At 47.4% G+C, this 27,086-nt stretch overlaps 2 protein-coding genes across 7 annotated transcripts in view; one reads left to right on the forward strand and one right to left on the reverse strand.

The window, feature by feature from the left end:
* Positions 1 to 83: 83 nt before the first annotated feature.
* tmem116 (transmembrane protein 116) lies at positions 84 to 12,000 on the forward strand. Its single transcript, XM_008430649.3, has 11 exons — positions 84 to 768; positions 1,948 to 1,994; positions 2,741 to 2,801; positions 2,883 to 3,014; positions 5,262 to 5,366; positions 6,771 to 6,820; positions 6,907 to 6,990; positions 7,068 to 7,203; positions 9,987 to 10,131; positions 10,225 to 10,304; positions 11,245 to 12,000. Exons 1-11 carry the CDS (start codon positions 694 to 696, stop codon positions 11,398 to 11,400), a joined length of 1,071 nt encoding a protein of 356 aa, XP_008428871.1. The 5' UTR covers positions 84 to 693; the 3' UTR covers positions 11,401 to 12,000.
* Positions 12,001 to 13,603: 1,603 nt separating this feature from the next.
* Positions 13,604 to 27,086, reverse strand: part of LOC103477505 (gamma-aminobutyric acid type B receptor subunit 2-like) — a 29,557-nt gene continuing 16,074 nt past the window's right edge. For 4 of the 6 annotated variants that reach the window (XM_081597283.1, XM_081597278.1, XM_081597280.1 and 1 more), the window contains 14 exons: positions 26,507 to 26,696; positions 24,998 to 25,148; positions 24,800 to 24,932; positions 23,858 to 23,956; positions 23,378 to 23,497; positions 23,138 to 23,242; positions 22,847 to 23,065; positions 19,884 to 20,240; positions 19,759 to 19,819; positions 19,606 to 19,687; positions 16,886 to 17,076; positions 16,681 to 16,825; positions 15,300 to 15,408; positions 13,604 to 13,769 (listed from right to left, as the gene is read on the reverse strand). In XM_081597283.1, coding sequence (XP_081453409.1) covers positions 13,644 to 13,769; positions 15,300 to 15,408; positions 16,681 to 16,825; positions 16,886 to 17,076; positions 19,606 to 19,687; positions 19,759 to 19,819; positions 19,884 to 20,240; positions 22,847 to 23,065; positions 23,138 to 23,242; positions 23,378 to 23,497; positions 23,858 to 23,956; positions 24,800 to 24,932; positions 24,998 to 25,148; positions 26,507 to 26,696 — 2,088 coding nt within the window. In that variant the 3' untranslated portion in view covers positions 13,604 to 13,643. Of the gene's footprint in view, positions 13,770 to 15,299; positions 15,409 to 16,680; positions 16,826 to 16,885; positions 17,077 to 18,538; positions 18,875 to 19,605; positions 19,688 to 19,758; positions 19,820 to 19,883; positions 20,241 to 22,846; positions 23,066 to 23,137; positions 23,243 to 23,377; positions 23,498 to 23,857; positions 23,957 to 24,799; positions 24,933 to 24,997; positions 25,149 to 26,506; positions 26,697 to 27,086 lie in introns of those variants that run through there. The other 2 variants (XM_081597279.1, XM_081597284.1) reach the window with 2 other exon arrangements.

Below are 27,086 nucleotides of genomic sequence, written 5' to 3' on the forward strand. Positions count from 1 at the left end.
AGGCCAGGAGGGGAACAGGTTGGTTGGACTCAGAGCAGTTGGAGCAGATGTTCTGGTTCCAGTAGAACCGGGTCGACCCGACTGAAGGAGGGAAAACATCTAAAATTATTGTTAATGGTCCCACATGACGTCAGATGGCGGCTGATTTCAGATCTGTTAGCTTGGATAGTTAAACCTCCAGGCAGAAAAGCAGCTAAAGTCTCTGAAATGTTTAGTTTCTCACCAAACTTCACCCGTTTCTGTTCCTTCCAGACTAGAAACTCATTTTTAAACCCAAATGAATATTAGAAAAGCAACAACATGGAAGGGCTGCAGTGGAACCGTCACCAGGCTGAACCCAGATTCCGTCCTGATGGAAACGACCTGATGAGGGCAGAAGTTGGTCTGGATTTCCTCCAGCAGGGGGCGCCAGCGGGTCATTAAATGATCCGTTTTCACAGTAACTCTGTGGTTCGGGTTTGTTTCCAGGAGAGGTCAGAACCTCCTGAGTGGATCAGAACCGAGCTCCAGCTCCCATCAGAGAGTCGATAGAAAACCAGCATCTGCCTCCTGACGCCAGAGACAAACCTGCAGCTCCGCCAGGTGGGCGGGGTTAACGCGGCTAAGCCCCGCCCCCCGCAGGATAAAGACCTGCGGCTGATCCCCAGCTCCAGTTCCTGGTTCTGCTCCTCCAGAGACCCCCATCCTGCCAGCATGCTGCCCCCGCTGACGCTCAGCTTCCCCCGCAGCCCGGAGGCCAACACCACGGCGGCCGTGGACTGGACCCAGGTGAGTCCGGTTGATTTAACCATGTCGGTCCGTTTCACTCCCTCATTCATAAAAGCTGAGAAATGACCTGGAAAAGGAGCAAAAACTCATTATTTTAGTTGCATCTGGAAAAGGAAGTTTTTATATTTGATTATTGGAACATAAAATTTAAACTTTTGAAAATTCACTAATTTTATTCCCTTAAATTGTGGATTTTTTTCATATTTTTCTCATTTGTGTAGAAACTCTATAAACATGTAATGAACTGATTATTTCTATCTTTTCGTTTATTTCAGTAGTTTTAACGCCGCGGGGCGTGTGGGTTATTATTCCCTCCGCGCAGACTGACAGGCTCTGATGACGTTTTCAGGAGTCCCAGGGAATCGAACCGGGACCGCTGATCCACTGCACCGCCAGCAGATTCTCCTCATAAATCCCTCAAACAGTTCAGATTCCTAGTGGATCCAGAAACTGGATTTAGTAACTTGGGTCTCTGACATAGAATGAAGCTGTTTGTAAAGTTACAGTCAGAAATGAACAGCATTAATTTGTGTTACTGAACCTGTGAGGGAAAATATAAATTCATATTTTCACCATGTTTGTTCCTTCATTTAGAAATGTTACGAAATATTTTGCTCAAAATCCTCACTTTAGCAAATGAGATGCATTTAATAGCAAATTTATATTTAATTTGCTAACTGTACATTTAGTGTAAAAGCAAACAAACAGCTTGCTAAGTAAATATTTAACTTTATTTAGTTAGCTAAATATTTAGCAACTTAAACATAAAGTTAGCGATGAACGCAGTTTGTGAGCTAAACTATAGTTTAGTTATCGAATTAATAACAAAGTTTAGCTCACTTAACATTTATTTAGCTCTATTTTTATCTATAAATATTAACAATTTTATATTTATGTTAATATTTGTGTGAGATTAACTGTGAAGAGAAGGTCCATATTTATCAGCATCGGTTCTGCTGGGTTCTGGTCAGTTCTGCTGGGTTCTGGTCAGTTCTGCTGGGTTCTGGTCCGTTCTGCTGGGTTCTGGTCCGTTCTGGTCGGTTCTGCTCGGTTCTGATCAGTTCTGCTGGGTTCTGGTCGGTTCTGGTCCGTTGTGGTCGGTTCTGCTCAGTTCTGCTGGGTTCTGCTCAGTTCTGGTCGGGCTGCAGCGGCGGGTTGATCGTGTTGTTTCCCCTGCAGGTGTACGAAGCGGTCCGGTGGGTCCAGCTCCTCATGGCCTCGTTCAGGTCGGTTCCTCTTCCCCCTCGCTGGTTTTCACTCTGTTCAGTTTAAAATGACATTTATTTGTTTCTGCGTTGACATTTCAGGCAGGAAGAGATTTTAGGCTAAAATATTACTTTAAAAACCCAGTTAATTTTAGTTCTGGACTTCTTGATCCGGTTCTGGTTCTGGTTCGTCAAGGTGACGTTTCCATGGTGATGAACACAGTTTAGATGAAATGCCACCTTGGTGCAGAGGCAGATGAGAAGCAAAGATCTTTAACAGATTTTTAAATAAAAAACTTTATTTTTGTTTTTATATTTCATACATTTTAAGTTTATAGTAAATTACTTTAAAAAAGCACAAAATGTGTAACTTACTGACAGAAAACAACAAAGTTCCTCTTGGTGCAGGCAGCTGTTAGTTTAGTTGATCTGAGTTTCATTTAATTTAGCTTAGCTGAAGTTACCTTCGTTTAGCTAAAGCTAGCTTAGCTTAGCTTAGCTTAGCTTGTTAGCTAATTTCTTAGACATTTATTTCAGCTTTGCTTTGAGTTGTTTCTCCTCAAATTGTACATTTTATGCATGAAAACAGGAAAACCTTCTGCAACTGGCCTTTTAAATGACATTTACATTTTACAACTATTTATCGGCCATTTACTAGTAAATTTGGCCAAATTAGTCCAGGAATGACTTTTTATTGTTTAATGTGTTTTTAATGCTCTGAATAATAATTCAGTCGGTTTTTAAACATTTTCTCTGAATATCTGCAGCATCGTTGGTTCCGGCTCCATCATCTTCCTGATTATTCCCAGACTCGGTCAGACTCCCGAGGTCAGTCCCATCGTATGGGTGCGTCCAGCTGACCTCTGGGGTCAGAGGTCAGGTGTCTGACCGCTGCTGTCCTGTTTGCAGCTGCAGCCTCTGTTCCAGCTGAGCGTGGCCGACCTGCTGCTCGCCGCCTGCTGGCTGATCGGCGCCATCCTGTACTCTCAGCGCTGCGACCACCTGAGCGTTCTGTGCTACAACCTGCACACCGTGGAGCAGGTAACGGCCGCCGCCGCGCCGCCGCCGCACCGCGCCGCGCCGCTGGGGGAGGCTCTCTGGGGAAGTCTGAGGGATTTCCGTGAGTTTTATCAGGAAGTGGCTCGTCTTTCCTCCTCAAAGCCGTCACTGTTAGAAAATCTCAGCTTCCTCAAACAGCGGAGAGAAACCGCAGCCTGGACACGAACAGCATCAGAACCAGAAACTCAGTCTGGGTCACAAACACGGACACGGAAACATTTCAGTGGATTCAACTCAGAAACTGTTTGTTTTCAAAGAAAGTTGAGGAGAAAAACCTTCATGGTTTCTAATTTCATCTTGAATAAAACATGTAAACGTGCAAAAGAACCAAACGAGTTTAAAATCAATCACTTTATTTCTTTGGTGTAAATAAACTCAGAAATCATAAAGTTAATTTAAGGCTTTTACTTTGTGCTATTATTGTGATAATTATAAAAATTAAGATAAAAATAAAACTATATCTCTTATTTTTCAGGTAACTGAAAAACAAGCATGAATATCGTTCATGAAACAGGATCCGTCAAAACTCCTCACATAAAACTACAAAGTGTGATTTAAATCACGAAACTAAGGAAATAAAAGTAAAAAATTATTTAGTATTTTATCGTCAGTAACTGAAATTCATCCTAACAGTAGATCAAAGTTGATCATTTATTACAAAATAAATGATAAATGACAGATTATCATCTCTGAGTTGAAATAACAGCAAATGATGCAAATCGGAGAGCAGTAGGAGAAAGTAGCTGAATGAGAAAAGGTCAAAGTTCAAAGTGAATAAAATGGATTCAGATTCAGATCATAGTGTTTTCCTCATATTAAAGATTAAACATTGTGTTTTCAGCTTTAAGAAGTTCCTCTGAAAGTAAAGTTTAGTGCCTTCAGGTTGTATTTTTGACAGCAGGAGCTGAAGTGGAAGCTGCTGTCTGGGGTTTTCCCGCCGCAGCAGCAGGTTTGGGTTTTACATCTGGCTTGAACCCAGATGGATCCTGGGGGGTCAGTAGTCGGTCACAAAGACAGCGTGGGTAGATCACATGACACGAAAACCACGTCAGCCCGTCACTTATCACGTCATTTTAAAAGAAAGCACCAGTCACTTACGATGGCACTGGTTGGCCACCAGTTGGTGGCGGTAGTGGTCAACCGCCATTATAACAAAGAAGAAGAAGAAGTAAAACACTTTTTTTCACTGCGCATGCGTAAACAGCGGCGCTAAGTGCAGCAAAGCTAGCTAGATAACGACTTTCTCCAATTTATAACCCTCGGTTTTTCTCAAACGGGCTGCACAGTGGTGCAGTGGGTAGAGCTGTTGCCTTGCAGCAAGAAGGTTCTGGGTTCGATTCCCGGTCTTTCTGCATGGAGTCTCCATGTTCTCCCTGTTCATGGTGGGTTTTCTCCAGGTACTCCGGTTTCCTCCCACAGTCCAGAAACATGACTGTCAGGTTAATTGATCTCTCCAAATTGTCCCTAGGTGTGTGTGTGTCTCTCTGTTGCCCTGCGACAGACTGGTGACCCGTCCAGGTGACCCCGCCTCTCGCCCGGATCGTTATCTGGAGAGGCAGCAGCTCCTCCTGACCCACTGAGGGATAAACGGTGTTAGAAAATGGATGGATGGTTTTTCTCAAACTTAAAAAGGAAATAAAAATAATTCCGGCAGACGGACCAAGTAGGAAGACAAAAGCTGTGAACATATAAAGTTCTGTTTTGCGTGTGGTTCGCAGATCGTTTGGACTCGGTCCAGTCATCAGAACCTGAGTTCTTGGTCTTTGTTGGCTTGTTCCTCCATTTTGTCCTGATTTGCTGCCTGTGGGTCAAACCGGGTTGGATCTGAGTCTCGGACCGGCGGTTCCTCTTTCCGCTCCGGTATTTCGCGGTTTGGGTTTGGATGCTGATGTGAAACCCAGAGCGCTTTCAAAGCCATGACGGCATTTTCACACCACGTGGTGCATTTAGAAAGCGAGCGGGACAGAACCTGAACTGGACCTGTAGGTGGGAGGCGGTGGGCCCAGGAGAACGTGGCGCTTCGTCACAGCTTCATCTGTTTAATGTTCTGATCCGATTCGGCCCATTTGGCTCAAACAACCAGAACTCATCCTGAACTGGGTCACTGAGGAGGAAATGGAGCAGCAGAACCAGGACACAAAAACACGCCTGACCTACATATTGTCCGTCTGAGCTGCTGGTTTAACCCGTTACTGTCAGAACCAGACGGACCGTTTTGTTCTGTTTCAGGTTCTGTACATGGCGTCCTTCTTCTTCACGCTAAACTACGTGTGGAACCTTTACACGCTGACCAGGGAGAAGTTCAACAGCTGCTTCAGCGGCTACTCCATACAGGTAGCCATGTTTATGATAGCCCTGCTGAGCGGTAGCCATTTTGAACTGTAGCCATGCTGAGCGGTAGCCATGCTGAGTTGTAGCCATTTGGAATGGTAACCATGCTGAATGGTAACCATGCTGAGTGGTAGCCATGCTGAATGGTAACCATGCTGAATGGTAACCATGCTGAGTGGTAGCCATGCTGAATGGTAACCATGCTGAATGGTAACCATGCTGAATGGTAACCATTCAGCATGGTTACCATTCAGCATGGTTACCATTCAGCATGGTAACCATGCTGAATGGTAACCATGCTGAGTGGTAGCCATGCTGAATGGTAACCATGCTGAATGGTAGCCATGCTGAATGGTAGCCATGCTAAGCGGTAGCCATGCTGAGTTGTAGCCATTTTGAATGGTAGCCATGCTGAATGGTAGCCATGCTGAATGGTAGCCATGCTAAGCGGTAGCCATGCTGAGTTGTAGCCATTTGGAATGGTAACCATGCTGAATGGTAGCCATGCTGAATGGTAGCCATGCTAAGCGGTAGCCATGCTGAGTTGTAGCCATTTTGAATGGTAGCCATGCTGAGTGGTAGCTATGCTGAATGGTAGCCATGCTAAGCGGTAGCCATGCTGAGTTGTAGCCATTTTGAATGGTAGCCATGCTGAATTGTAGCCATGCTGAGCGGTAGCCATGCTGAATGGTAGCCATGCTGAATGGTAGCCATGCTGAGCGGTAGCCATTTTGAACTGTAGCCATGTTGAGCGGTAGCCATGCTGAGTTGTAGCCATTTTGAATGGTAGCCATGCTGAATGGTAGCCTTGCTAAGCGGTAGCCATGCTGAGTTGTAGCTCACTGAGGCATCATTAAACATCCATTATCAGCTGAACCCAGAAGCTTTAATCAGATTCAATATAACTTTTATTTTATTATTTCTGTAAATCAAATTGTTTCTGTAAAATTAAGCTGTTTTCTATCTTCTGTTTGAAGTGAAATCAGAACTTTCTTCTTCTACGGAAGGCCATTTCTGCCATGAAAGAAAAAAGAAAGAGCCTAACAGGAAGTCATAATTTGAAGTTTTAAAGTTGTAACTATGAGATCCTGGATATCTCTTAACAGTTTAACACATTTTATCTAAACATTACGTTAGCTCTCCTCTGTTCAACTTGTTCATACTGACATAAAGTATGTTAAGTTACATTTATATTCTTTAAATAATATTAAAAGAAAAGGCTGTAAATGTCTTGGTTTAGCCTTTAGGAACAGGATTTCTGAAGCTAAAAATTCCTAGGAAGTGTTAAAGAAGCAAACCGTCTTTAAAATGTTTATGTCCATATTTTGCTATTAAACAAGCCGAGAATTTAAACCTCTGTTGGTTCCTGGATGAGGTTCTGATTCTGGGCATCTTTTCTCTCCTCAGTTTTCCAACACGATGTCGCTGAAAGCTAAAATGATCGCTGTGTTGTCAAGGTGAGAACAGGCTGAGACCAGCAGCAGGTGAACCCTGACCTCACCTGGACCGCTCTCACCCCGCTGGCCCGTTTCTCCCGTTTCAGTCTGGTTCCGGCGCTGCTCATGGTCCCGGTGTTCGTACAAGGGAACGTCGGCCACTGCCAGGTCAACTTCAGTGAGCCGTACAGGTGAGGCCTCACCTGAGAGCGGTTAGCGCCGCGGCGCTGCGCTGCGGTCCGGAGCTCACGCTGTGCTTGTGGGGCAGGTGTCTGCTGATGCACACCGGAGCGCTGTTCCTGCGGCCGGATCAGCAGCAGCTCAGCCGCAGCTGCAGCTTCCTGCACACCTACCAGATCGGAGTCTTCCTCAGCAGCTTCCTCCTCACCCTGCTGGGCATCACGGTGAGCAGAGGGGTAAACTCTGGGTGCAGAGGGGGAAACTGGGTGTAGAGGGGTAAACTCAGGTTGCAGAGGGGTAAACTCTGGGTGTAGAGGGGTAAACTGGGTGTAGAGGGGTAAACTCTGGGTGTAGAGGGGTAAACTGGGTGTAGAGGGGTAAACTCTGGGTGTAGAGGGGTAAACTCTGGGTGTAGAGGGGTAAACTGGGTGTAGAGGGGGAAACTCAGGTTGCAGAGGGGTAAACTGGGTGTAGAGGGGTAAACTGGGTGTAGAGGGGTAAACTCTGGGTGTAGAGGGGTAAACTCTGGGTGTAGAGGGGTAAACTGGGTGTAGAGGGGGAAACTCAGGTTGCAGAGGGGTAAACTCTGGGTGTAGAGGGGTAAACTCTGGGTGTAGAGGGGTAAACTGGGTGTAGAGGGGTAAACTGGGTGTAGAGGGGTAAACTGGGTGTAGAGGGGGAAACTCAGGTTGCAGAGGGGTAAACTGGGTGTAGAGGGGTAAACTCTGGGTGTAGAGGGGTAAACTGGGTGTAGAGGGGGAAACTCAGGTTGCAGAGGGGTAAACTGGGTGTAGAGGGGTAAACTGGGTGTAGAGGGGTAAACTCTGGGTGTAGAGGGGTAAACTCTGGGTGTAGAGGGGTAAACTGGGTGTAGAGGGGGAAACTCAGGTTGCAGAGGGGTAAACTCTGGGTGTAGAGGGGTAAACTCTGGGTGTAGAGGGGTAAACTGGGTGTAGAGGGGTAAACTGGGTGTAGAGGGGTAAACTCTGGGTGTAGAGGGGTAAACTCTGGGTGTAGAGGGGTAAACTCTGGGTGTAGAGGGGTAAACTCTGGGTGTAGAGGGGTAAACTGGGTGTAGAGGGGTAAACTCTGGGTGTAGAGGGGTAAACTCTGGGTGTAGAGGGGTAAACTGGGCGTAGAGGGGTAAACTCTGGGTGTAGAGGGGTAAACTGGGTGCAGAGGGGTAAACTGGGTGCAGAGGGGGAAACTGGGTGTAGAGGGGTAAACCCAGGTTGCAGAGGGGTAAACTGTGGGTGTAGAGGGGTAAACTCTGGGTGTAGAGGGGTAAACTGGGTGTAGAGGGGTAAACTGGGTGTAGAGGGGTAAACTCTGGGTGTAGAGGGGTAAACTGGGTGTAGAGGGGTAAACTCTGGGTGTAGAGGGGTAAACTCTGGGTGTAGAGGGGTAAACTCTGGGTGTAGAGGGGTAAACTGGATGTAGAGGGGTAAACTCTGGGTGTAGAGGGGTAAACTCTGGGTGTAGAGGGGTAAACTCTGGGTGTAGAGGGGTAAACTCTGGGTGTAGAGGGGTAAACTGGGTGTAGAGGGGTAAACTCTGGGTGTAGAGGGGTAAACTCTGGGTGTAGAGGGGTAAACTCTGGGTGTAGAGGGGTAAACTCTGGGTGTAGAGGGGTAAACTCTGGGTGTAGAGGGGTAAACACTGGGTGTAGAGGGGTAAACTCTGGGTGTAGAGGGGTTAACTCTGGGTGTGGAGGGGTAAACTGGGTGCGGAGGGGTAAACTCTGGGTGTAGAGGGGTAAACTATGGGTGTAGAGGGGTAAACTGGGTGTAGAGGGGTAAACACTGGGTGTAGAGGGGTAAACTCTGGGTGTAGAGGGGTTAACTCTGGGTGTGGAGGGGTAAACTGGGTGCGGAGGGGTAAACTGGGTGTGGAGGGGTAAACTGGGTGCGGAGGGGTAAACTGGGTGCGGAGGGGTAAACTGGGTGCGGAGGGGTAAACTGGGTGTAGAGGGGTAAACTCTGGGTGTAGAGGGGTAAACTCTGGGTGTAGAGGGGTAAACTCTGGGTGTAGAGGGGAAAACTCTGGGTGTGGAGGGGTAAACTGGGTGCGGAGGGGTAAACTGGGTGCGGAGGGGTAAACTCTGGGTGTAGAGGGGTAAACTCTGGGTGTGGAGGGGTAAACTCTGGGTGTGGAGGGGTAAACTGGGTGTAGAGGGGTAAACTGGGTGCGGAGGGGTAAACTGGGTGCGGAGGGGAAAACTCTGGGTGTGGAGGGGTAAACTGGGTGCGGAGGGGTAAACTGGGTGCGGAGGGGAAAACTCTGGGTGCGGAGGGGTAAACTGGGTGTAGAGGGGTAAACTCTGGGTGTGGAGGGGTAAACTGGGTGTAGAGGAGTAAACTGGGTGTAGAGGGGTAAACTCTGGGTGTAGAGGGGTAAACTGGGTGTAGAGGGGTAAACTCTGGGTGTGGAGGGGTAAACTGGGTGCGGAGGGGTAAACTGGGTGTAGAGGGGTAAACTCTGGGTGTAGAGGGGTAAACTGGGTGTAGAGGGGTAAACTCTGGGTGTAGAGGGGTAAACTGGGTGTAGAGGGGTAAACTGGGTGTAGAGGGGTAAACTCTGGGTGTGGAGGGGTAAACTCTGGGTGTAGAGGGGTAAACTCTGGGTGTAGAGGGGTAAACTGGGTGTAGAGGGGTAAACTGGGTGTAGAGGGGTAAACTCTGGGTGTAGAGGGATAAACTCTGGGTGTAGAGGGGTAAACTGGGTGTAGAGGGGTAAACTCTGGGTGTAGAGGGGTAAACTCTGGGTGTAGAGGGGTAAACTCTGGGTGTAGAGGGGTAAACTCTGGGTGCGGAGGGGTAAACTGTCTCCAGGGACAGGACTGGGTTTCAAGGCCTGTTTATACCCTGTTAATGGAAGGAACCTGACCTCTGACCCGGGTCCTGACCCTTCCACTCAGGACGTTTGTTTTGGGCTGGCTGTACTGAACCGAGTTTTGTTGTGCTTCTGTACGATGACGATTAAGTTCTGGTTCTGATTCTGGTTCCAGGTTCTGGTGGTCAAGGCGCGCTGCGTCTACCGGCGCGCGGTGACATCCAGCGGTTACCTAGGCAACGAGCAGCGGGCCTTGTTCCGGGTGATGGACCTGCGGATGCTGCTGTACCCGCTGGTGTTCGTGTTCTGCTGGGGTCCAGGTTTGTTCCGGTTCTGATCCGTAACGATCGCCGCTCAGCATGGCGGTTGCTAGGGGCGACGGCGTCCCGCTCACTCTGTGCGTTCTGTTGCAGCCGTGGCGCTGGCGTTCATGCGGGTGGCGAAGCCGTCGACGGGTCACGGTGTGGCGGGCGTCTGCCTCTACATATCTGAGGTGAGCGCTGCGCTCCGGGTCGACCGGGTCGGTACCTGGAGCTCCGGCTGATCAGGCTTCTTGCTTTAATCCAGTGATGTTTTGGTGATTTTTAAAGGGCCAGTGTCAGATTTTCCATCATGTTGTAATTATTGCTCGTCAGAAACGTACCGTTGGTCCTCTGATCTCCATGACAACCATTCAGCTGTTAAAACACCTGGTGGGCTTCAGGAAGAGCCGGAGCTTCTCCAGGTCTAAATGGCCGTCCCGGCGCGCCGTCTCTCTCTTCTCAGTGCGTCAGAGCTCGCTACGAAGCCATGCAGCGACCGCTAGCAAAACTACTACCAACACTACACACACCACAAACTCTAAATAACATACTTACTGTATAAAAACCTATCGAAACACTCTTAGTAAAATCCTCAGCATCAATTCTCCCTAGTCTCTTGCCGTATCCAAATCCCCCCCCTCGTTTGTCCCCACGTGTCTCCGTTCTACCTAGCAACAGACCGTCAACACATTTTCATTGGTTGTGTCGAAATGTGGTTCAGTTAGACCCCCACACAGTAAGGCGGAAATGATTGATCATATTCCTGGCTTTATTTTCAAGTTAATAACCACAAAGCCAATATAAAAACACCACTTTTATAAAGTTTGAAGTCTTTACTGTCCACCAGAGGTGAAATGAACACTCGGTGTGCCGTCTGTGTTATTACGAAGCCTTATGTCCCGTGGTTCCCCGCTCCACAGCGGGCTTCGTCCCGGTACGGTTAAAGGCACAGAGACCCAATTTCAAGCATTTGAATCAGGAAGTCAAATTTATTTCAAGTCATTTTTGATATTTTTATAGTTGGAAAGTGAAAACACCTGATGCTGCCTCTCTCAGGTCACTCGGTGTCGGTTTTGTCGCTTTGTGTTTGTTCCTGTTTCTGTTCTTAAAGTGACGGTGTGTATTTTCCAGGCCTTCACTTCGGCCTCTCAGGGTTTCCTCAACTGTCTGGTGTACGGCTGGACGCGGCTGCACCTGCGCCGCGCCGGCCTGTCCTTCTTCTCCAGAGACGTGGACACGCAGACGCCGCTGCTGCGCTCCCAGCAGACCAGGAGCTATCTCACCTGAGGGGGGCGAGCGGCTCAGCAGCGGGTGGGGGTGGGGGCTTTTCTGCTGCTTTCTGCCACAAGAGACTCGAGGCGTCAACTTTCGCTTTCCACCAGAGGGAAAACTCCGCGGCTGCATCTTCCACCGAGGCGAGAAAAGAGGAAGAGGAAGAGCGAAGGGGGGTTGAGAATGGAACTCAGTCTGTCAGCGACCTCTGACCTCAGGAAGGGAAATAAATCATCAGTCTGGGCTGAAATGCTTTTATTTTGAAGTTTCTCATCTGAAAGGTTTTTACAAACTGGTTTAAATTTTTAATCTTGTTTCATTTATTTTGCAGATTTTATTTCTGAAAGTTGGCAGAAAAAATAAAAATTATAATTATGAAGCTGTAAAGAAATTATTGATGCAACGCAAGAAAAAAAAGTGAACTGGAAAAAGTCAAAACAATCAACTGAATGTAAAATTTATTCTGATTTTATTTCCACTCTCAACTTGTGTTACTTTTCATTCTTGTGTTTTTACGACTTTATTATTATTTTATTTTACTTTTCTGGCTTTCAAGTGTTATGTTTTATTGTTTTAAAGCTTTATGCTCATAAAATTATCACTTTATTTTTGTAATTTAAAGAAAAGTCATCTTGTCATTTTTATTTTTCAGAACTAATAATTACAAAAGTTATTGATGGAAAATAGATTTTAAAAACTCAAATGAACTGTAAAAAGTCAGACTTGTTGGTTAAAGATGAAAAAATGCTTATTGTTGCATAAACAGTTGGTGACGTATTTATTATCCGCCCCCACAGCCGAGCCGCCCTGGGCGATCTGCCGTTTCTGCTGGAGAATCAGGAAATGATGTGAAACCAGGAGCCTGCAGGTGGCGCTGGAGGTTACTGAGGAATGTAGAAAATATAAATTAATAATATATTGAAAACAATTATGAAGATAAAATGGAAAAATAACCTGAAAAATAAAAGATTTTAAATGACTAATTTTAGAAATTTAAAAAATAATTAGAAAAAATGCAACTAGAAAATAAAAGATGAAATAATTTGAGAAGAAAAAATCAGAAAAGATTAAAAGAAAAATTGAAAACCAACTATAGATATTGTAAATTACTCTCTAAACATATTTTTATTAGTTTCATTTTTCCACGTTTTAATTTCTTTACGGTGTTTTCACTCGGACCCGGCTGCCCCTCCCCAGCCTGTTTCCAGCAGTGGCTCTTCTCGCCATCCTGGAAGCAAAATTCACATATTTTGACCTAAATCATGAAACGGGAACCTCAGAGACCCGCAGCCTGCAGCTTCTGGACCAAACAGATCTGTTGGTTCTGTCCGTCCGGACCCGGACCGACCGGAACCAGCGTTCCTTCCCTCTACCTGCCGGACAGATGAGACACACCGAACCCCTCAGGTCTGGCTGCAGAGCGCTGTGGCTCAGGGCGCCCCCTGCTGGACACGCCGCGTGTCACGTTCTGCTGTAAATACGATGATGTCAAAATAAGAGATTTTCTAACATTGTTTCATTTTGAGAAACTTCTCGGTTGATTGAAAATAATTTTAATCTAAATTTTACAGGGGTTTGAATATTTATGAGCTCAGGTTTGTGTGGATCAGAGAAAATTCAACAAAAACAAAATGTTGGTTTTTAAAGTGAATTTTAGTTGAAAGTTGAGTCAGAGCTGGAGTCACAGGCCCCTCAACAGGGTCCAATAGGAGTCAATATGGGTCAATAGGGGCCAACAGGGTCCAATAGGAGTCAATATGGGTCAATAGGGGCCAACAGGGACCAATAGGGGCCAACAGGGTCCAACAGGGGCCAACAGGGTCCAATAGGAGTCAATATGGGTCAATAGGGGCCAACAGGGTCCAATAGGGGCCAACAGGGTCCAACAGGGGCCAACAGGGTCCAATAGGGGCCAACAGGGTCCAATAGGAGTCAATATGGGCCAACAGGATCCAATAGGGTCCAACAGGGGCCCCTATTGGTCCAACAGGGGTCAACAGGGTCCAATAGGAGTCAATATGGGTCAATAGGGGCCAACAGGGTCCAATAGGGGCCCCTATTGGACCCTGTTGGCCCCTATTGGACCCTGTTGGACCAGGTACTACTTCCAGAACATAAGATGTTCAGAACCGGAACATGTTTTGGTTCTGAACCAGTCAGTAGGTGATCAATTTCAGTTGCTTTGCGCCCTCTAGTGGAATAAAAATGACACAACACGTTCAGGCTTCATTTTTATTCTCAGAGAAATGAAGGAATATTCACTGATTCATGATGTTGTCACAGGCATCGTGGCAGTTATCCCCGAACAGCCGGTAGTTCGGGCCTCCGGCTCCAACAAGGTCCGACACCGTTTTGGTTCCCCTGAAGTTCTTGGACCCGATGACCTGCAGACAGGAAGAGGGTCCGTCATGACGCAGGTTCCGGAAGGAAGCTTCCATTTGAGCTTATTGTGAGTTAATGTTAAATTAATGTAAGAGCTTCTGTGGCGCCGATCGGAAATGACGTCACGGTTACCCGGATGTTACCCGGATGTTACCCGGATGTTCGGACAAACAGGATGAAGAGCTACTGTTGGAAGATGAGGAGCTTCAAGAAGCTCAGGGAGGACAAACATAAACGATGGTTGAAGGCAGAGAGGAAGGAAGAACCGTTGGTTCAAAGGAGACTTTCTCTGTCTTATCTGGGCCAAACCAAGATAAGTGGTTTGACCCAGTAATTTCCCGCTCGGCTCGGAAATCGCCTGGTAAAAATATTGATTCATTTAATTTTTCATCCCTTCAGAAAAGTCTGTGGCTTGACTGGATCTCCTGACCTGCCATGGTGAGCAGCGCCGTCACCATCAGCTAAAACACGTCATCTGGAGTCTGATTTACTAATAACATAAACCAGCTGGGCTGCACAGTGGCGCAGTGGGTAGAGCTGTTGCCTTGCAGCAAGAAGGTTCTGGGTCCGATTCCCGGCCCCGGTCTTTCTGCATGGAGTCTCCATGTTCTCCCTGTGCTTGGTGGGTTTTCTCCAGGTACTCCGGTTTCCTCCCACAGTCCAAAAACATGACTGTCAGGTTAATTGGTCTGTCTAAATTGTCCCTAGGTGTGAGTGTGTGTGTGCATGGTTGTGTGTCTCTGTGTTGCCCTGCGACAGACTGGCGACCTGTCCAGGTGACCTGTCCAGGTGACCCCGCCTCTCGCCCAAAACGTTGGCTGGAGATGGGCACCAGCACCTCCTGACCCCACTGAGGGAAAAAGGGTGCAAGAAAATGGATGGATGGATAAACCAGCTGCTCAGATATTCACCCTACAGCTCAGCTTGATGCTCGTTTGTCCGACACTAAAATGGCCGCGATGCCTGGTTCCAAATTTAGTAGCTGGACGAGTTGCAAACAGTGTAAAACCGCAAAAGACCAAATGTTTATTTAACGGACATGGACGTTTCCGCAGCAGGAACCAGTCAAGATGGAGATGATGCTGCTGGACTGCGTCCGGTTGGTCTCAGCCAGTTACAGGCTACAAGCGTCTGGACAGATTTTCTCTCTGTTGTGTTTAAAAGATTGAAGAAACAAAGAGCAGGTTGGAGAAAAAGGAGAGCTGGAAACAAACGCAGACTAAAAAAACTTCAGTCAAGTCAATGTGTAGCTGTGGCCTATGGAGCAGAAACATGCAGCTTTTCCACAGTCACTGGTCTCAAAAACCAGTCCAAACTGGTTCTGGACTGGGAAGAGTCCGGCTTCTAGAACGTTCTTCCAGAAGCTCCGACCTCAACTTCAGCCAACAGTTGAATCCCAGGAAACCAACCAGTCTAAGCGACGTCGACCAGTCAGTCCTCTGGGAAGGCAGAAGCTTGTGTGTGGTCTCTAACCACCACCGGCCACTTGGTGGCGCCGTTGTACCTCAATGTTTGGCGTGTTTGCTGCTCACCCGCCAGTTGGAGCTCATGTGTCGAGCATCGGTCGCCACCGTCTGAGAGGAAATCCCGTATCCGCCTCCTTTATGGATCAGCCACCGAGATCCGTCAGCCAGAGTCACTCTGCAGAGAAACCACAGCCCCTCCGGAGGTTACAGAGCCGCCATTTTGTTTGCTAGCCATCCGCTAGGACCTTCTGAGAGACGTAACCTGGGGACCAAAGAGACCCATGTCTTTGGGTTGATGGTGGAAATGCCCAAACTCTCTCTAATGTGTAATTTACCTCTGATTGCTATGACTAACTTCTCCACAAGATGGCGGTACTTACTCAACACTGGCCCTTTAACTCCTGAAGCGTCACAAAGGAACCGGATCTCAGATCTCAGTCATGTTCCTGATCAACCTGCAGCTGATCAGTTCTGACCCGAACAGATCAGAACCGGATCCAACAACTCAAACCGGGTTCAGATTACAGGTCTGAGGAACAGACCAGGAGCTTTCAGGATCAGTTACCATGACAACGCAGATGATGCTCATCCCCACATTAAAACGTCAGCTGGTGACCTTTGAACCCACCTTAGGACAGAAACGTGATGGGCAGAAACAAAACTGAAGGTTTAATCTATGGGACGATCTAGAATTATAGATCTAGAGCTATACATCTAGAGTAATTGATCTAGAATTATACATCTAGAGTTATGGATCTAGAGTTATACATCTAGAGTTATGGATCTATAATTATACATCTAGAGTTATGGATCTAGAGTTATACATCTAGAGTTATGGATCTATAATTATACATCTAGAGTTATGGATCTAGAGTTATACATCTAGAGTTATGGATCTAGAATTATACATCTAGAGTTATGGATCTAGAGTTATACATCTAGAGTTATGGATCTATAATTATACATCTAGAGTTATGGATCTAGAGTTATACATCTAGAGTTATGGATCTAGAGTTATACATCTAGAGTTATACATCTAGAGTTATACATCTAGAGTTATGGATCTAGAGTTATGGATCTAGAGTTATACATCTAGAGTTATACATCTAGAGTTATGGATCTAGGGTTATACATCTAGAGTTATGGATCTAGAGTTATAGATCTAGAGCTATAGATCTGGAGTCGGCTTCAGTTCTTCCAGCTGGGAACTAGAGCTCAGGCTGACCTCTGACCTTCAGAGCCACATAAAGACGCTCCAGTCGGCTGAAGAGCGTTTCCCAGATTCCAGGATCTGGTTCCAGATCCAGATCCTTTGGTCAGTTCTAGTGTTTTTGTTCGTTTCAGTTGATGACTTGATGATGTTTCCGCTCTGACCTCTGACCTCTGACCTCCAGCTCCAACGGTTCTCTGCTAATGTTCCCATTGATCAGATTTCAGTTTCACTGACCGAACTCCACAGTGGCTGATGACTCCCAGGGTAACAGGAAGGCTTCCCAGCGGGCGCCGCATCGCCTCCGCCAGGTGGACCCGCTTGTTGTAGAGGTTCGTCAGGGCGGAACCGGACAGGTCGTAGCCGTGGCGACCAGCGGATCCTGTCGGGAAAAACAGTCAGTCAGGCTGCAAACCGCGGAGCGGCGCTGAGGGCGCCTCACCTCCAGACGACGACTCCACAGAACCGGCCAGCAGAACCAGAGCGGCCGAACACAGCAGAACCTTACAGAACATCATGGTGGACGGGTCTGTGGCCGGAGGTCCGGTCCGGCCCGGCTTATAAGGAGTCCAGAACCTCCTCCCACTCGCATGCTGGGCTTTTCCACTGCAGGTTTCATCACAGCAGCAGAGGCTGAAAGTCCAACAGGCAGAAAAACACGACCCAGTTCTACAGAACCACCTGTGAGAACAAACTGCAGCCTGGTGGATCTTTCAGCCATGACAGGAAAATGGTTCATCTCTCAGTTTCAGTCATTTATAATATCAGGTTCAAACTAAATCTTTAGTTTGGAAACTAAAAATGTTTTAGCTACAAGCTAAATATTTGACATGCTAACTACCAATTTTATTTTCCAAACTGAATTTTTCATTTTAAAGTAAATATTTAGTTTTGAGCTAAATGATTAAAATGTAGCTTCTGACGTACATATTTAATTAAATATTTGCTTGGAAAATAAATATTCAGCATGCTATGGATTCAGTTAAGCTAAATATTTAGCTTCTTAACTACATTTTATTTACAAACTAATTATTTAGCTAAAGAATGAGCTTCTTTAGCTTTTGGCTAAATAATTAGCTGCTTACTAGCTAACTGTTTAGTTAGAAAACTAAAAATTTAGTATGTAGTTAAATATTTATCTTAACTAAGTATGTATGAAATATTTGTTTTTAAATTGATATTTATAAATGAATAACTTGACTTTGCTAAATGAACCTGTTTTTCTGCCATGTCAGGCTGAATAATCCAGATTATTTCGGTTTAAGTTTAGCATAAATCTGCTGTAGGTTCAGGCTGCAGTTCCACTGCTGCCCACCAGAGGGACCCGGTCAGCAGCAGAGGCCTAATTCACGTTATTTTCAGTTTTCTTTGTTTTCTCATGTCAGCAGTTAAAGAAACATGAAATCTGTGTGACGACATCTGACATCTGCTCCGGTTCTGGTTCTGGTCCGGTTCTCCTCTGGTTCTGGTCCAGTTCTCCTCTGGTTCTGGTCCAGTTCTCTTCTGGTTCTGGTCCAGTTCTCTTCTGGTTCTGGTCCAGTTCTGGTCCGGTTCTCCTCTGGTTCTGGTCCAGTTCTCCTCTGGTTTTGGTCTGGTTCTGGTCCAGTTCTCTTCTGGTTCTGGTCCAGTTCTGGTCCGGTTCTCCTCTGGTTCTGGTCCAGTTCTCCTCTGGTTCTGGTTCGGTTCTCCTCTGGTTCTGGTCCAGTTCTCCTCTGGTTCTGGTCCGGTTCTGGTCCAGTTCTCCTCTGGTTCTCCTCTGGTTCTCCTCTGGTTCTGGTCCAGTTCTCCTCTGGTTCTCCTCTGGTTCTGGTCCAGTTCTGGTCCGGTTCTCCTCTGGTTCTGGTCCGGTTCTCTTCTGGTTCTGGTCCAGTTCTGGTCCAGTTCTCCTCTGGTTCTGGTCCGGTTCTGAGCAGCTGTCAGAGTTGACCTTTGGTCCGATGTTGTTGCTCAGACGTTCTGATCTGCTGCCAAAGCAAAGAGGTGAATCATCAGATCCTCTGACCTTCAGCCTGGTCAGCGTTTTCTCTCTCAGGTCAAAGGTCGTTTCCAGACTGTATTTTCTCAGGTCAACACGTTGATGAAGGAAACGTCCAGGTTTGATCTGCTTTAAATCCTTTATTATCAACAAAATGTGGCTTTTTTGGCAAAACCTTTCATGATGAAGTGAAAACTGGTTTCTACAAAATGACAACATAATTTATACTGTCCAAATGTTTCAACAACGGTTCATGTTCATCGCTCTCTGTTCCCACAGGAAGTTCCTGGTGGCGCAGCTTCCTGTCCTCAGCTGTACAGGAAGTGGTCCTGCTGGCGGGGAGCGACGACTTCCTGTTCGCCGAAGAGGCTGGAGCTGCTGCAGCGGACGCCGCCGACGACGGGGAGGTAGGAGAGATGGAGGATGGGCAGCTGCATGGAGAGCCGGCGCCGGACGCTGCAGAACCAGGCAGAACCAAACCGGGTCAGACGGAACCGATCAGAACCGGTTCTGTAAGCGTGGATAATGAAGAACCTCTGAATCAACTCGACTCCGTTTTTCTGCTGCTGTCATTCTGAAAACATTACGAAAAATGTTTCTGGAGGTCAAAGGTCAACGAACATCAGTTCATGCTGCACCTGTGAGTTTCATGTGAAATGAAGTGATGACCTTCGAACATGAATCATTTACTGTAACGCTGATGAAATGGATCCAGAATGAACTGGTGAGCCGCAGTTCAGCTCCTGACCACCAGGGGGCGCGACGAGGCAAACTACTGCTGAGGCAGGAAACGCAGGACTAGCATGCTAACATGCTAGCATGCTAACTGTCTAGTCAGCTGTTTCCATCAGTTTCATGACCGACAGCCGTCAGCAGCACAGCCAGTTTACAACAGAACTGCTGTTCCTGACCTTTGACCTCTAGAAACATTTCCTTATATCTGATAGCAGCACAAAAACATTTTACTGCACAAACGTTTCACACTCTGTGTGACGTGACGAAGGCGAGGCGGCGACGTCACTCAGGTAAACGTTTGATCTGCACATAAATCCAGTCGGTTTTATTTGAGCTCATCGGGAAACGCCCCCCTGAGGGACACCGGCTCCAAGCAGCTGGGACAAAATGGCGGCTCCGTGATAATAGAAGAGGCTGAATGAGCATCGTCATGACGACGACGCTCCACTCACCGCTCTGGGGAGTTGATGTTCTCCTCGGCAGGACGTCTCGCCGCGCAGACCTGGGCGTCGTGAGTCCCAGACGCTCCACATCCTGAGGAGACGCAAGAAACTCGGGTCAGCAGCAGGAACGCCACTTCCTGTGGGCCGGCGCGCGGCTGTTACCCGTTTCCTCCTGCGGCGGCGCAGAGAGCTCCACGGTGATGGTTTCGATCTGGACGTCCAGCTGTGGAAACCAGAGGAGACGCGGTCACACCTGGAGCCTCAGCTGCTCACCTGCAGGGCCTCACCTGGGCGCTTTGGCTCCTCAGGGCCTGGTTCCTCCTCCTCAGACGCTCAACGCCCGTTTCCTCTGCAGCATCCAGCTGCAGCTGCTCCTCCTGCTGCTGCTGCTCCACCTGCTGCTTCACCTGCTGCAGCTGCTCCTCCTGCTGCTGCTTCACCTGCTGCAGCTGCTTCACCTGCTGCTCCACCTGCTGCAGCTGCTCCTCCTGCTGCTGCTGCTGCTGCTTAACCTGCTGCTGCTCCACCTGCTGCTCCACCTGCTGCTGCTCCTCCTTCACCTGCTGCTCCTCCTGCTGCAGCTGCTCCTGCTGCTGCTGCTCCACCTGCTGCTCCTCCTTCACCTGCTGCAGCAAGCAGAGAACCTGGAAGCAAAAGGTTGAATCTGAATCCTGATGAAACTCTTGTGTACGGTTAGCATTTAGCATTAGCTTCAGCTCTTGTGTACGGTTAGCATTTAGCATTAGCTTCAGCTCTTGTGTACGGTTAGCATTTAGCATTAGCTTCAGCTCTTGTGTACGATTAGCATTTAGCATTAGCTTCAGCTCTTGTGTACGGTTAGCATTTAGCTATAGCTTCAGCTCTTGTGTACGGTTAGCATTTAGCATTAGCTTCAGCTCTTGTGTACGATTAGCATTTAGCATTAGCTTCAGCTCTTGTGTACGGTTAGCATTTAGCATTAGCTTCAGCTCTTGTGTACGATTAGCATTTAGCATTAGCTTCAGCTCTTGTGTACGGTTAGCATTTAGCTATAGCTTCAGCTCTTGTGTACGGTTAGCATTTAGCATTAGCTTCAGCTCTTGTGTACGATTAGCATTTAGCATTAGCTTCAGCTCTTGTGTACGATTAGCATTTAGCATTAGCTTCAGCTCTTGTGTACGGTTAGCATTTAGCATTAGCTTCAGCTCTTGTGTACGGTTAGCATTTAGCATTAGCTTCAGCTCTTGTGTACGGTTAGCATTTAGCATTAGCTTCAGCTCTTGTGTACGATTAGCATTTAGCATTAGCTTCAGCTCTTGTGTACGGTTAGCATTTAGCTATAGCTTCAGCTCTTGTGTACGGTTAGCATTTAGCATTAGCTTCAGCTCTTGTGTACGATTAGCATTTAGCATTAGCTTCAGCTCTTGTGTACGATTAGCATTTAGCATTAGCTTCAGCTCTTGTGTACGGTTAGCATTTAGCATTAGCTTCAGCTCTTGTGTACGGTTAGCATTTAGCATTAGCTTCAGCTCTTGTGTACGGTTAGCATTTAGCATTAGCTTCAGCTCTTGTGTACGGTTAGCATTTAGCATTAGCTTCAGCTCTTTTGTACGGTTAGCATTTAGCATTAGCTTCAGCTCTTGTGTACGGTTAGCATTTAGCATTAGCTTCAGCTCTTGTGTACGATTAGCATTTAGCATTAGCTTCAGCTCTTGTGTACGGTTAGCATTTAGCTATAGCTTCAGCTCTTGTGTACGGTTAGCATTTAGCATTAGCTTCAGCTCTTGTGTACGATTAGCATTTAGCATTAGCTTCAGCTCTTGTGTACGATTAGCATTTAGCATTAGCTTCAGCTCTTGTGTACGGTTAGCATTTAGCATTAGCTTCAGCTCTTGTGTACGGTTAGCATTTAGCATTAGCTTCAGCTCTTGTGTACGGTTAGCATTTAGCATTAGCTTCAGCTCTTGTGTACGGTTAGCATTTAGCATTAGCTTCAGCTCTTGTGTACGGTTAGCATTTAGCATTAGCTTCAGCTCTTGTGTACGGTTAGCATTTAGCATTAGCTTCAGCTCTTGTGTACGGTTAGCATTTAGCTATAGCTTCAGCTCTTGTGTACGGTTAGCATTTAGCATTAGCTTCAGCTCTTGTGTACGATTAGCATTTAGCATTAGCTTCAGCTCTTGTGTACGATTAGCATTTAGCATTAGCTTCAGCTCTTGTGTACGGTTAGCATTTAGCATTAGCTTCAGCTCTTGTGTACGGTTAGCATTTAGCATTAGCTTCAGCTCTTGTGTACGGTTAGCATTTAGCATTAGCTTCAGCTCTTGTGTACGGTTAGCATTTAGCATTAGCTTCAGCTCTTTTGTACGGTTAGCATTTAGCATTAGCTTCAGCTCTTGTGTACGGTTAGCATTTAGCATTAGCTTCAGCTCTTGTGTACGGTTAGCATTTAGCATTAGCTTCAGCTCTTGTGTACGGTTAGCATTTAGCATTAGCTTCAGCTCTTGTGTACGGTTAGCATTTAGCATTAGCTTCAGCTCTTGTGTACGGTTAGCATTTAGCATTAGCTTCAGCTCTTGTGTACGGTTAGCATTTAGCATTAGCTTCAGCTCTTGTGTACGGTTAGCATTTAGCATTAGCTTCAGCTCTTGTGTACGGTTAGCATTTAGCATTAGCTTCAGCTCTTGTGTACGGTTAGCATTTAGCATTAGCTTCAGCTCTTGTGTACGGTTAGCATTTAGCATTAGCTTCAGCTCTTGTGTACGGTTAGCATTTAGCATTAGCTTCAGCTCTTGTGTACGGTTAGCATTTAGCTATAGCTTCAGCTCTTGTGTACGGTTAGCATTTAGCATTAGCTTCAGCTCTTGTGTACGGTTAGCATTTAGCATTAGCTTCAGCTCTTGTGTACGGTTAGCATTTAGCATTAGCTTCAGCTCTTGTGTACGGTTAGCATTTAGCATTAGCTTCAGCTCTTGTGTACGGTTAGCATTTAGCATTAGCTTCAGCTCTTGTGTACGGTTAGCATTTAGCATTAGCTTCAGCTCTTGTGTACGGTTAGCATTTAGCATTAGCTTCAGCTCTTGTGTACGGTTAGCATTTAGCATTAGCTTCAGCTCTTGTGTACGGTTAGCATTTAGCATTAGCTTCAGCTCTTGTGTACGGTTAGCATTTAGCATTAGCTTCAGCTCTTGTGTATGGTTAGCATTTAGCATTAGCTTCAGCTAAATACCGCTATGATTAGCGCTGGGCTAACGCAGCTAGCCTCAGTCACCTGAGGCGCGAACAGGCCCGTGAGGATGAAGAGGTTGCAGCTGAGGATGAGGATGCTGCACAGACAGAACTGGGCGGCGGGGTCACCGGAGGTCAGCAGCGACCCCCCCGCTGCGGACGCGCTGGACCCGGTGAGGGAGAACATGCTGAGCGCCAGCAGCTGACCGCTGACCGCCGGCGCCGCGGCCCGGATGTTCCAGGCCAGGAAGCAGCCCAGACCCTGAGGAGGAACCGGCGGGTTAATCTGTTGCCATGGAGACGGCCTGCTGTCATGGCGGCAGGAGGTTCTGACCAGCAGGGCGGCTTTGTATCCGCAGACGGCGGTGAGCCACAGCTCCATGTTGGCGCTGCTGCAGCGTTCAGAGGAGGAGAGAACGATGACGTCCGGATCCGGATCCTGAGGAACGACTGAACTAGTTCAGACCAACATTTAATATCTAAATGTTTCTGAATCAATAAACTAAATTCTCCCGTCAAATTATTTCACTTCAAACGTTCTGGACGGGCCAGAACCGGTCCGGAGGCTCCTCACCTCCATCCGGTGCTGCAGAACCTCCCGTCTGAGCGGGTCCAGAATCTGCCAGGACGTCAGAACCAGCAGGTCCAGCAGGAGGATCCAGAGCTGAACCAGAACCTGCAGCCGGTTCTGGTTCTGGAAACACAGAGATGTCAGCATTTCCTCCCGACCCAGAGCGGTCCATCCGGACCATCCGGACCCGGAGCGGACCATCCGGACCCGGAGCGGACCATCCGGACCCGGAGCGGACCATCCGAACCATCCGGACCCGGAGCGGACCATCCGAACCATCCGGACCCGGAGCGGACCATCCGAACCATCCGGACCCGGAGCGGACCATCCAGACCATCCGGACCATCCGGACCCGGAGCGGTCCATTCGGACCATCCGAACCCGGAGCGGTCCATCCGGTCCATCCGAACCATCCGGACCCGGAGCGGACCATCCGGACCCGGAGCGGTCCGTCCGAACCATCCGGACCCGGAGCGGTCTTACCTTCAGCCGGACGCTGCAGACCCAGTAGACCCTCCAGGTTCTGGTGAGCAGCGCCGCCAGGCCCACAGTGTGACCCAGAGACAGAGTCCAGAGACGGACCTGCAGCACAGGACCCAGGAGTTCTGGTTCTGGTTCTGGTTCTGGACTGTAACGGTCTGGGTTTTATCTTCATTACTTTGTGTCTAAATCGAAGTTTCTGGTTTAGTTCAACATTTTTGACATTTCAGGATAAAATCAGTTTATCCTGATAAAAACAAACAATAAATACAGTAAAAAGTTATTAAAATTACATTAATAAGTTTTATTAGTGATCATTATTATATTGTTTAGGTTTTTTATGTTCTGGATCAATTATTAATCAATATTCAGCAGATGAAACTAATTTACTAAACAGATTGTTGTTTTTCTCTCTTACCGTTAGCATTAGCATCATCATTAGCATCATCATTAGCATTAGCATCATCATTAGCATCAGCATCATCATTAGCATTAGCATCATCATTAGCATCATCATCATCATTAGCATTAGCATAATTAGCATTAGCATCATCATTAGCATTAGCATCAGCATCATCATTAGCATCAGCATCATTAGCATCATCATTAGCATCAGCATCATCATTAGCATTAGCATCATCATTAGCATCATCATTAGCATTAGCATCATCATTAGCATCATCATTAGCATCATCATTAGCATTAGCATCATCATTAGCATCATCATTAGCATCAACTGACAGCTGCTGTGAACTGGAGTGAAGAACAAACTATTATTTTAAGGCTAATAAAAACAAATGAAAGTTAATAATTAATTTTCTCCAATTTGTTTCGTTTTGCTCTAGAAACGATTTTTCTCCTTTTAGTTTAAAATGTTTTCAAGCTCAGTTTGTTTCTTTTGGTTTAACTTGAATAACCTGGTTCTGGTTCTGGTTCTGGACTCACAGAGCAGAACGTCTCCAGCGTCGGGCCCGGCAGCGAGGTCCGGTCCAGGCCGGAGAACAGAACCGAGCCGGAGGACAGCAGGAGGCCCAGCAGCAGCAGCTCGTCCTGGGGAGACGCTCCGGGCCGCCGGGGCCTGGAACCAGACAGACGGCTGAGTTCTGGAGGTTCTACTGGACCCAGAACCGGACCTGGACCCACCAGCGCCAGCGGCCGATGATGATGATGCAGAGGACCGTCAGGGTGATGAAGATGGTTCCGGCAGCGGCCGCCGACAGGACGCAGTAGAGGAGGAGGCCGACCCGGCGGTGCTGCTGCCGGACCAGAGGCTGGTCTCTGGCCGGTCCCGGACCTGCAGAACAGAACCGGGTCAGTTTGGACCCGGTGACCTCTGGACCTGCCAAAGGGACGCGGAACCCAGAACGACCCGGAACGACCCGGAACGACCCAGAGTGACCCGGAACGACCCAGAGTGACCCGGAACAACCCAGAGTGACCCGGAACGACCCGGAATGACCCGGAGTGACCCGGAACGACCCGGAGTGACCCGGAACGACCCAGAGTGACCCGGAACGACCCAGAGTGACCTGGAACGACCCAGAGTGACCTGGAACGACCCAGAGTGACCCGGAACAACCCAGAGTGACCCGGAACGACCCAGAGTGACCCGGAACGACCCAGAGTGACCCGGAACGACCCGGAGTGACCCGGAACGACCCAGAGTGACCCGGAACGACCCAGAGTGACCCGGAACGACCCGGAGTGACCCGGAACGACCCAGAGTGACCTGGAACGACCCAGAGTGACCCGGAACGACCCAGAGTGACCCGGAACGACCCGGAGTGACCCGGAACGACCCGGAGTGACCCGGAACGACCCAGAGTGACCTGGAACGACCCAGAGTGACCCGGAACGACCCAGAGTGACCCGGAACGACCCGGAGTGACCCGGAACGACCCAGAGTGACCTGGAACGACCCAGAGTGACCCGGAACAACCCAGAGTGACCCGGAACGACCCGGAGTGACCCGGAACGACCCGGAACGACCCGGAACGACCCAGAACCTTTCATCTGAATGTAGAGAAGAAATCTGGGATTTGGTTTATTTTACCTTTAATAATAATTATTATTATAATTAATATAATTATTATCATTCTAAAAATGATTATAATAATGTTTGTTGTTGTGTCTTATGAGTCCAATAAACCAATAATCATAATAATCTTTATTTAACCAGGATTTACAAAATAAAACATGACAGGAAGAGAAAATGTTTCATAATTTAAATTATGAAATAATTTCATTCGTGAAACTTTGAAAATCTCTAAGTTGAAGTTGAAGCAACATTTGAGGTTTGCATAATAATCACAAACATTTATGGATGTTCCTTTTAAAATTTAAAATAATTTTTTCTAATAATGAAATAATAATTATACTTGTGCTGCAAAGACGTTTCTATTGTCTGAACGGATGTTAGCAGCAGCGTCTCTGTTAGCCGATGTTGAGCCAGTGCAACGCGTCCAAACTTTTGAAAAAATAAAATCTGGAGGAAGAAAAGCGAAGTGTGGATGTGAGTTCAGCTGCTGCACAAAAGTATGTTTAGATCCAGAAGCTCAATTTTTCGAAAGACGTTCTTCCCTGTAATAGTTTTGGGACTATTTTCTCTCCATAGCTGAGTTAGAAGCTGAGGTGCAGAGGAGCCGTCCTGACCTTTGAACCTGAGCAGCTGGTTCAGGACTCGGACCTGCTGGTGACTCGTGTTGAACTCGCCCACCAGAACTCCGCTGAGCATCGGTGCGGCGCCAGAACCGGAACCAGAACCGGGTCGGCTCTCCTCGCCCTGAAACTGGATCAGCTCGATCACCGTCATCCTCTCGCCGTTCCGGAAGGAAACCGGACCCTGGGCAGGACAGGAGAAGGCCCGTTGGACCGGTTCTGGTCTGATCATCATGCTCTTTAAGATAAAATATATTTAGCCATTCTGCTAACTTTGGAAATGTTTGGCATGTTCAGCTTCCCCTAAACTATTTTCCAGAGAAAAAGCGTAAATTTAATGGGTTGAACCTTCAGGTGAGTTAAGTTCAACATTTATCTTGTTGGTGATGCTCTTCAGGTTAGCTTCTGCTAATTACTGTGATGTATTAGCTTCCACTAATTATTCTGGGGTAGCAAAGCTAGCTGCTTAGCTAGCTGCTTAGCTAGTGCTGCTTAGCTAGTGGTGCTTAGCTAGCTGCTTAGCTAGCTGCTTAGCTAGCACTGCTTAGCTAGCTAAGCACCACTAGCTAAGCAC

The sequence above is a fragment of the Poecilia reticulata genome, chromosome 16, assembly GCF_904066995.2.
Source record: "Poecilia reticulata chromosome 16, P_reticulata-male-v2, whole genome shotgun sequence".
NCBI classification, from domain to species: domain Eukaryota; kingdom Metazoa; phylum Chordata; class Actinopteri; order Cyprinodontiformes; family Poeciliidae; genus Poecilia; species Poecilia reticulata.